Genomic DNA, 10,290 nt, shown 5'->3' on the forward strand with positions numbered 1-10,290 from the left:
AAATTGCTCAAAACGTTCATCTTTAAGCGTAAAAATTTCCAAAAACTCTTTCCAAAATGCCTCGCTTCTTACTAAAATCATCAAAGTCAAAAAAAACGAAAAGTCTGTGCACGTTTTTGAAAAAAATCAATTTCTACGTCAAAATTATTCCAAATAACCTCTTTTCTAAAAAAAAAAATACTTCCCTGGTATCCCTGAAAAATGTTGCTACTACCTTACTTACAGTGTCCTCCAAAATAAGAAAAACATTTGAAAAATGAATAAATAAATACATAAATAAATAAAAGAGAAGTTGGCAAACCTCTTTGACAAATTTTCAATCTTCGCTCCAGTCTCTCTGAATAACCCCTTTTTCAGGTAATTACCTTTCCCCCGGTCACTATAGAAGTAGTATATGTAACCTCACAACATAAGTGAAAACATATCGATTTTTGTTTGTTTTTTGTAAAAATATCCTCACTTACCTATGTGTAAACCATATTTTGTTTTCATTTTCATTAAAAAAAATTTTTTTTTAATGCTCAAAAATTTATTCTAAGCTTTGAGTCGAGGAGGAACGGAGGAATAAATAGTTGATCTCAAGACTCAGATTTTTTCCTCGTTTTCTCGAGTTCATTCTACTAAGATTTTTCAGATTCTGTAAAGTTTTTAAAATAGGAAAAGAAGTCAAATTTGACAAACATCATGAAAAAAAACCAGTTACACTAGAAGAAAATGTTAATTAATATACTCGTAGTTTGTTTTCAAGTGAGTGTCGAATGACATTCTCACCAATTGATTGTACATATTATACATACCACATACGGAACAACTTATGATACACAAATTCAAAATATTCAATACTGGACACTGGACTTTAAAATGCTGAAGATCTTTCTTATAAAAAGAGTTTTTTTTTTCTTCTTACCTATGCAACATTTGATGAGTAATTAGGTACATACATTGATGAGTTGTTCAAAGTTGTGTTTCGAATGTCCCAATAAGTAAATCTACTCGTATTACAATTATGTACAAAAGTTCATCATTTAGTTGGGCGAACACAAAACGTTAAGATTAAAAAAAATCTAACAAGCAAGCTTATTTTGATGCTCTGTATAGCTTAGGCTATCTGCTTATAAGAAAAAAGGTAATTCTTCACTTATAAATCATCCTGCAGGTACAAAAATATGCAATAAAATTATTAAAAAATCCCACTACGTGTCTTTCGATTCGTGATTCCTTTTCGTACAAACGACCAAAATACCATTTTCGCTGTGAGTTAATACCGTATGCTTTTCGAACGTCATCGGAAGTTTCATATTAGGAGATAAACTAAAGCTGTAATTTCTAATCAAGCTGACTAGCGCCAATTTAACTTGCATGAGACCTAATCTTATACCTGAAATAGAAGAAAATAATAGCGATATTATTCCTAATTCAGAGGTATCATTTTTTATTACAGGTAGCACTCGTATACCTACCTATGCATATTCGTGGTCCTTCGCCGAATGGTAAATACGTGTAATGAGGTCTGGATTTGATGGCTTCCTCGGTGAAATGTTCCGGATAAAAGTCATCCGGATTGGAAAAATATGCTGGATCGTGATGGAGACCGTAGATTGGCACAAAGGTCCAAGTACCCCGTTTAATTACCGTATCAGTATCCGGTATTTTGTAATCTTCGGTGCAAGTTCGAACGAGGAAGGGGATAGCCGGATATTTTCTCAGTGTTTCTGCAACGAGCACGAGGAGATGAAAAATTCGGACTTTCACGCGAATTGAGAATACTTAAAGGTAAGAAATTCCTGACTTTTTTACGTACCATGAATTACCATATCCGCGTAAGTCATTTCTTGTAATGCATCGTAGGTTATTTCATCGTTGTATTTATCGAATACTCGATCGACATCTTCTTGTAATTTTTGTTGAACGTGTGGGTTCTGAGATAACTGGAATAGGGTAAAACTCAAAGCACTGGATGATGTTTCGAAACCTCCCAAAAATATCACGAAGCATTGGGCAGTTATTATATCCAAAGTTAGTTCTGAAAAAATACATTCAACGATTAACTTTTCAAATTTGATGAAAATGTTGAACGATTTACATTTAAATTATAGAACGAACGAACATACCGACTGATTTTTCATTCAACGTTATACCCTCCGAGGATTCCTTCTTGGCTTCTGATTCATCTTGGTTTCTTAGTTGCAAAGCCTGATGTAGGAAATCATTCCTGGTTACATTATTCTCCTCCCTGTATTGGACCGTTTCTCGCACAATACGATGGAAAAATTCGGTCACTTGGTCGTCGAAAGTACGTATCTTCAGAAAGAACACTAATCGAGGGGCTATCGCTACCAAAATATTTTTTACACGTGTCCATGCTGTGGGTGCTAACGCTTGTACTCCCATTCTTTTGAATTCTGCGTCTGGGTTTCGCAAAGAATTCGTTCTTAAGCCAAATGCGCAAGAGCTTATCACGTCCACTGTGTATCTGCAGAATTGAACAACAAATAAATCGATGATTGATTTAGTATAATTAAGATGTAAAAATTACCACCTGTAGAAGGAATAGGTAATTAGGTAGGTACAAACCTGGCCATCAAATCTTTCATTTCGATCTCTTCATCTTGTCGTTCATCTACGACACTGATCAACTCATCGACGCATTCTTTGACGTAAGCAAACATCAGTTTCAATTTACCAGTGGAAAATGTCGGCGTCAACTTAGCCCTGATTGTTTTCCATTGCTCGCCAGTCAAATTGAAAAGGTGTCGAGTCAGCGATTCGTAAGGTTTATCGAAGTACATACTGCGATCGTAAAAATGAGCGAAGTCTTTGGTCAGTACGTGTTTTATCAGCTCTGGGTCTCGAACAATGAAGGCAGGATTTTGAAAAAAGAATATTCCGCCGTATTTGTGAGGAGCTAGTTTTTTATAAACTTCGAGCTGATTCTCGGCCATCGACAGTTCTCCGGTGGCTACTTTTTTATCTTGACCGAATACGTAACTTTGCGGTTCTATGTAGGGTACTTTTAGGTTCTTCCAGTAATCGAAACGTCTCTTCAGTAATAAATACAAGTATCCGAAAAGTGATACTAGGGCCAGCAACAAATACGTGAAGATTACGAACTCCATGATGCGTGGATGATTTGATTTTTTCAGGTACTAGAAAAATAGAGAAAAATAATGTATCGAGTTTCCTGGATGTTTACCTGGATTAATTCAATTTTTAATTCGATGAACACGAAGAGAATATTTTATTTGAAAACTTAGATTGGTAGTGTTCATTTTGGAAAAATTGATGGAAAATCGCAAAAATTTTTAATTCTTTTACGTTTTGTTATTCCCAAATTTTTTGAAAGAATATAATTTGTATTTTGTTATCTCAACTTTGAAAAAAAGAACGAAAGTAAAAATTTTTCGTTGTTGATAATATCTCCATTTTAACGATTTTAATATTTCAAACACTCGAGATTTTTTGGAAATAATACGAAAATTTGAGCGATATTCGAGTGACAGGGTGTCTTAAAGTCCTGCTAATTCTGTAAATATGTATACCTACTTTTTATCGGAAAGTTTTGCTTTTTTCTTTTTTTTTTCATCGAACGTTTAATTTTTCAATTCTCAGAATGTCTAACAGTCTGACTAAATTTTCTTTTGTTTTGGTTTTCATAAAAAATTCTTTTTTTTTCAGTCGAACCTCGAATTTTTCAATTCATATCTTACCTTTGTAGACTAATAAAATTTTGAAAAAAATCGTTGCTAAATTTTCAATTTGTGAACTTGTAAAACAAAATTCAAAGTGTCAACTTTTCAGATTTTCCACAAATATGTATTTCATTAAAAATAAATTGAAGATACCCGAAAAAATTGAAAAAACGATAAATTTCGCCCCCCCCCCATTCGAAAAAAATGTTGCAAAGTGTGTGCAAAATGTCCTGCCAACAATAAATCCAAATACGAAGAAGATATTCTTGACACCTCCTCCCTCGAAAATGATTTTGAAATATCCAATGTTTAGCTGTTGGAAAATCGAAAATTTGATCGCATTCTTCCCTCCTTCCCCCCTCCCTCTCCACCCAAAAAAAGAAGTCTTGATGTGTTTGAAAAATGTCCTGTTTTTTAATTTTGACAGGTCCAGGCTAAGAACTTGAAATTCACCCCTCCCCCAATTCCTTTAAAATTTTGTGTCACAATTTTTCTCAACCTCTCCCTCCTCCTCCTTCCACCAAAAAAGTCTTGGAAACTCATCAAAATGCTAATTATCGATCTATTCTATGTAGTTTTCAAAAGTTTCATTTTTCTTCATTTTTTCTAGAAGTTTGACTGAAATATTTTCGTAGTTGAAAAAGTAGGCCTTTAAGAATTTTTCGTTACCATTCCCGATCTCTCCCCCCCCTCCCACTTTCAAATGTTTAGTTATTTTTAACACCTCTGCCAAGTTTTTTTAGCGCCCCAAAAAAATGAAACGTCTGGAAATCATTGAGAACCGAAAGTTCTTAATCATTTGAAACGAGACGTTTTTTTTTAAATTCCTGACTGGAAAATTTTGTTATGCTATTGAAAATTGAAAAAAAAAGTTTCACAAATGCCTGATCCGTAGTTTAATAATTTCTCAGAAAAATATAGCTTTGAAATTGGTTAAAAATGATGATTAATTTTTTTTTAATTTTTTAGAGAATGTAAACCATTAGAAAAAAATCACCTGAATTTTGATGCGAATAATATGTCGAGAAAAAATTCACAAGTGGGAGGAGGACGAAGCGTCCCATGAAAACCATCAGAAGTAACTTTTCAAAGCTAGATTTTTTCCCTTTTTAACCGATTTTTAGGGAATATGTGGATTCGAAAAACTATAATCCACTGGGTATGTAGGTTGCTTTAGTTGCTTTTAAAATGGATTTTAGATTTTTGTTATCATTTTGCGTTTTGTGATAACTAAGTAAAGTAGAAGTATAAAAATAGATTATCAGCGAATACCTAACAGTTGAAGTTTTAGTATTTTCAACGATTGAAAAATTTCATTTCAGTTAAAAATTTGATATTGAATTTTGGACGAATTTGATATCAATAGGCAACAAAAAATCAACATTCCTAATTTGTATTTTTCTAAGAGAAATTTTTTCTCGTTGGTCGCTGATTTTTGAAAGTCCACTCATTTTTTAAATTAACCCTTTTGTGCCCCCTCTCCAGTCCGGGAGCTGGAGGGGCAGTAAGCTAGAGAATTTGAAATGTAATTACATACGTACGTAGATATTTGATTTCAGTGATCGCAAATTTGTAAGAGTTATTGACTTTTCATCCCATTTTTCATTATTTTTTAATTTAATTTTTTTTAGAACGAAGGGAGGTGTAGGAGCATTGAAAGGTCTTATATGAAATGTAAGAGAATATTTGGATTGAGCACTCTCAAAAACCCAGCAAACGACTTTTATTTCAACTTTTTGGTGTTTCGACTATGTCTAAGGTCATTGGGGAAGGGAAGGGAAGGGAAGGGTCAGTGAAGTCAGATCAAAAAATTTATCCAATATTCAAACTCAGCATTCGCTAGAGTGTATCAAAAAAAAATGGCTTGGATTTTGACGAAAATTTGTGGCGAAGTTTACTTTCAGTGAGAGACTACCCAGAAAAATTTTGAGCCTCTCACCTGTTCAGGGGAATGAGGTCAACCCCCCCCCCCCCTCGAAAGTTGTAATTTGAGTTTGTAAACCTGCCTGACTCACTGAATTCAAAATTCAATGTCACTACATTTTTAAAAAAAATAAAAATCAACACTGAATTTGTGTTTAGCAGGTCAAAATACCCTGATTGCTACACTTTCGCGATCGTTTCGATCAAATGTTTAAAAATCCTTATTTTACTACTCATTTTATAGTGGATGCAAAAATATTTTTTTGATAATTTGATCACAGTTATTGTGTAACCTGCGGTGTTCGGGGTATTTCGACCTGATGAACACAAATCCGGTGTTGTCTTTTCATAAAAATAATTTTTAATGGTGGAAAAATGTTTCCAAGTTGATAAAAATTTAAACTTTCAAGAACCGTCAATCTTCAAGCGCTTGGTGAGAGCTAAAAGCTGAAAATGATATTGAATTTTGAATTCAATGGACCTGGGATATTCAGAAACTCGAATCGGAACTTGGGGGGGGAGGGCTAACCGATGGGTTGCACAGGTTATATGTATACTACCCAAAAAGAGGCAACAAACCACGATTTTTTCAAAAATTATCGTATTTTGAGGATCCCTGGTTTATCCCTTTGAATAGCAAGGGGACTCAAAAGTTGTTTGGTAGTCTCCCACTTAAAGTTAACTTTCCCACCAACTTTCTTCGAAATCCAGGATGTGTTTTTCTTTCAATCCATCCCAATAAACATGCCATTTCATTAAATTTTTTTCTTTCGAGCTCTTGTGCCCCTTGGGAGCGTGTAGATCCTATTTTCATTGTCTGTGGTGAAGAAGGTACATATGTATGTAATACTGTGTCTTTTACTGTAATTTTTTCAAATTTTTTAAATTATAGTTTTTAACTTTTGTATGGTACATATATTGTATTTTATAGGTTACGATAAATTGAGTTTTCACCTTGAAAGTTCAAATTTGAGCTTTTTAAAATTTAATCACTGATTTTGAGTTTAGGGGGGGGAAGGGAGTTATTTGCAAAATCTTCTGATAGGAGTACAAATAGTATTATTATCATCATCATTCTTAACACATTTGCCATGATTATTCAGGTCGATTGTTGTGTCAGAATAAAGCACATTATTATCACAAAAATATTTCAAGTCGTAAAAAATTAGTACGTATGAACTATTTAAAGATGAGTAACATCGAATGTAATTTAAAACTACCTATTTATGAAATCACTAATCAAATTATGTAACGAATATTTTTATCAAGTTATTGCAAACATTATACCTATACCTATGTAGTTGTAAAATAGTAGTAGGTGATAAGTTCTAAATACTGCACAAAGAAAAATGTTAAAAACTTAACTTACCTTTTATGAAACTGCGCGCTAAACGAATACTAATCTGTAGATTGTACTATGTGCCTCTCTGCTTCAGGTAAATTTACGTACACCTACCCTACCTACACGTGAAATGAATACGGTTCCTATTCCTAATACATACTATTTTACATGAATCATTTATAATACAGACGTTAGTTCGTAAACATTGCCAAGTGATGCGTTACAATAACATCGGTTTCCTTCTACATAGAATGAATGAACTGACGATGAGAGGAGCCTGAAACCAGATGTAGGCTCGCGGCATGTCTGGATAAAACGTAGCATCCCAGCATGCATAATACGAGTCTAATTTTAATGAAAACACATTATGGTATCTATAATACTATAAAGGAAAGTCCCCTTTTTTTGTTGCCGGTAAACTCGAAACTTGCCGAACCAAAAATTCTGAACTTTGATCCATACGAACGCCTGTAAGCTGGAGAGTGTTTATAGCAAAAAAAAATTTTAAAAAGTTTAAAAGGACAATTGTTATAGAGCTTCAAAGTTGAAAAAAATGACGACTTTTTTGGACTTTGCGGAGGTGAAACCAGTTTGCGGAGAGACGAGGTAAAATTTCGTTGCAAAGCGAGTGTATTACGTTGCATTGAGGGTAGGTGCTGGAAGTAGGGTGGTTCTGTGTAGTAGGAGTCTATCAGGTTGTGAAATATGAGTATGTATCTTCTCCATACAGCAGTTCGGAACAGTGTTGCCAGGTTTTTGAGATGTTAAAACCCCAATTTATGAATTTTTAAAAATTTTGCACAAAGAGGCACATTTCAGAACAGAATAAGGGCCAAATTATATTCCTTTTTCAAAATAGAGGCACATTTCAAAACAGAAAAACTAAAGTGAAGGGATAAGAAATGCAGAATAGGTATGTAGGTACTAAGGGAACCTCTTGAGGTGTCCGCCTTCGATTTGAACGGGACCGCAATTTTTGGTAAGAACATGTTCTAAAACCCCCAAATCCAAATTTTCAGCTGCCCAAGTTCATTTTTCGAATTTTGGCGAATTTTTGAAAATTCAAAATTGACTGTTTTTGGCGATTTATGCTTTTTTTTAAAAAGTACATACTTGATCAATAAAAATGGTCAAAATAAGTCCCAAAACTAATATTAATTACCCAAATCCAAGTTTCACCATTTCCAGCCATTCGGGAGCCTCCAGCGTGATTTTTCAATTTCTCCAGAATTTTGAATTTGCTCCAGAAATCGTGAATATGAAATTGGGCAGCTAAAAATTGAGTTGTGTGTTATACTCGATCGGTTTAACGAGTTTATCTACATTTGAGACGATTTTGGGGCGGACACCTCAAGAGTGGTTTTTTGACCAGCTTTTTTCAAAATAGAAAATCCAAAAAAATCAAAAGTTTTCCCTTTGCGAGGAAATTTTTGAAATTTGCGCGAATCGCTGTATTTCATCCACAACTAACCTCCCGACACCGAATTCCACCATTTCCCACCGATCTGGAGCCTCCAGCGCGATTTTTAAATTTCTCCAGGATTTTGAGTTTGCTCCAGAAGCCGTGAATATGCAATTGGACAACTTTTTATCACCTTTACTTTTATTCTTTATTATGAAATTTCTCATAAATCCACTCATATTGAATTCGATTTTAAAAAAAAATCAAAAACAGCACTGAACCGATGCACCAGAAAAAGGAATCATAGGGGTCATCATGATTGTGACCGCATTTTTCGTGACAGTCATGATCTTATGTGACCATTTGTGACCTTTTTTAACCTTATTAACGGCGGAAGCGGCAAAATTGTTGATATTTGTCGAGTTTTTGGGCTCAAACGAACTAGGTGATTCATGATGTGTCAGCCTTATTGTAGGCTATCTCATATTATGGGACAATTTGTGACCTTTTGTGACCTTATGCGAGTGTGATTTGAAAAAAAATAAAAATTTTGAACTTCAAAGAACAATAATTCTGCCTGTCTATATCTAAAAAATGCCACTGCCCAAAAATCACTGATGATGAAAATTTTTTAAAAAAGTATCGAGTAATTTACAAATTTTGTCATTTTTAGCCAAATGTTTGTTGAAAAATGATGTCTATTTGCGGTAGGCCCGATTTTGAAAAAAAAAGGGTGGAGGGGGCAAAATTTTCGATATTTCTCGAGTTTTTGGGCTCATAACTAACTATAGATGATTCACGTTATGTCAGATTTTATGTACTTAGGTAAAAGTACATAGGTACTTGAATTTTCAATTTTTCGGTCTGGAAACTGTTCTAATGGTTCAGACGTTCAGAGATAAAACTATAATGAGGAAGGAAGTACTTCTAGGAACTAGAGTTGACCTTGGAATGGGGAGAGTCGAAAGTTGAAAATCAACAATTACAGAAAGGAGAATTTCGAATGTTTTTTTTTAAAACATTCATGTATACTTACGTCAGACTCACTGAAGAGTGGAAATTTTTGTTAAACTCAATTCTTAATTGACTCATTCAAAATTCATAAACGATACTTCAAAAAAGAGCTGAATACTTTGATAGGAAATTTTATCACCTTTACTTTCATTCTTCATTATAAAATTTTACGTAAATCCACTCATAGGTATTGAATTATTTGATTAAAAAAAAAAAAAATCAAAAAGAGCACTGAACCGATGCACCAGAAAAAAGAATCATACAGGTCGATCATCATGATTGTGACCGCATTTTTCGTGACGGTCATGATCTTATGTGATCATGTGATCATTTGTGACCTTTTTTAACCTTATGTGACTGTGATTTGAGAAAAAAATGAACATTTCAAACGGCGGGAGGGGCAAAATTGTTGATATTTGTCAAGTATTTGGGCTCAAACGAACTAGGTGATTCATGATGTGTCAGATTTTATGTAGGTAGCTAGGTACCTACTTGAATTTTCAAATTTTCAGTCTCGAAACTATTCTAATGGTTCAGACGATCAGAGATAAGACCCCCAGGAATGGAGTACTCTTAGGAACTAGAGTTGACCCCGGGAGTCGGGAGAGTCAATGTTGAAAATTACAAGAAGGTCATTTTTTTGAAGCGGCATTAGTGACATTACCTAATACCTACATCAGATGAAATAAGACAATTACGAGTACCAACACCAAATTATTTCTAATTCATTCATAAATGAATAAAAATAGTTCCATCTCTCCATTCCTCCCGTCCGAAGGACGGGTATTTTCTGCTTGTGAAGAATAAAACTCGTATTACAACATAGAGCACTTATAACCATGCATATGTCTCTTTGTTAACGCGAAAAACGTGCTTTTTTAAGTTGGAACTTTAGTCGCGTTGATGAAGATAGACGGATA

The 10,290-nt window shown here is 34.1% G+C and overlaps 1 protein-coding gene across 1 annotated transcript; it reads right to left on the reverse strand.

Moving 5' to 3' along the window:
* Window positions 1–699: 699 nt before the first annotated feature.
* On the reverse strand, window positions 700–7,277 carry LOC135841715 (probable cytochrome P450 6a14). Its single transcript, XM_065358846.1, has 6 exons — window positions 6,982–7,277; window positions 2,575–3,146; window positions 2,112–2,473; window positions 1,802–2,023; window positions 1,461–1,712; window positions 700–1,378 (listed from the first exon to the last, which is right to left on the reverse strand). Exons 2-6 carry the CDS (start codon window positions 3,114–3,116, stop codon window positions 1,194–1,196), a joined length of 1,563 nt encoding a protein of 520 aa, XP_065214918.1. The 5' UTR covers window positions 3,117–3,146; window positions 6,982–7,277; the 3' UTR covers window positions 700–1,193.
* Between the last annotated feature and the right edge of the window lie 3,013 nt (window positions 7,278–10,290).

The sequence above is a fragment of the Planococcus citri genome, chromosome 1 (genome assembly GCF_950023065.1).
Source record: "Planococcus citri chromosome 1, ihPlaCitr1.1, whole genome shotgun sequence".
Classification (NCBI taxonomy): domain Eukaryota; kingdom Metazoa; phylum Arthropoda; class Insecta; order Hemiptera; family Pseudococcidae; genus Planococcus; species Planococcus citri.

Coding starts and splice junctions, on each gene's coding strand:
- LOC135841715 (XM_065358846.1), bottom strand. CDS start 3,116: ATGGAGTTCGTAATCTTCACGTATTTGTTGCTGGCCCTAGTATCACTT. Junction 1,713..1,801: donor CGCGGATATGGTAATTCATG/GTACGTAAAAAA, acceptor TGCTCGTTGCAG/AAACACTGAGAAAATATCCG. Junction 1,379..1,460: donor AGGACCACGAATATGCATAG/GTAGGTATACGA, acceptor CTTCTATTTCAG/GTATAAGATTAGGTCTCATG.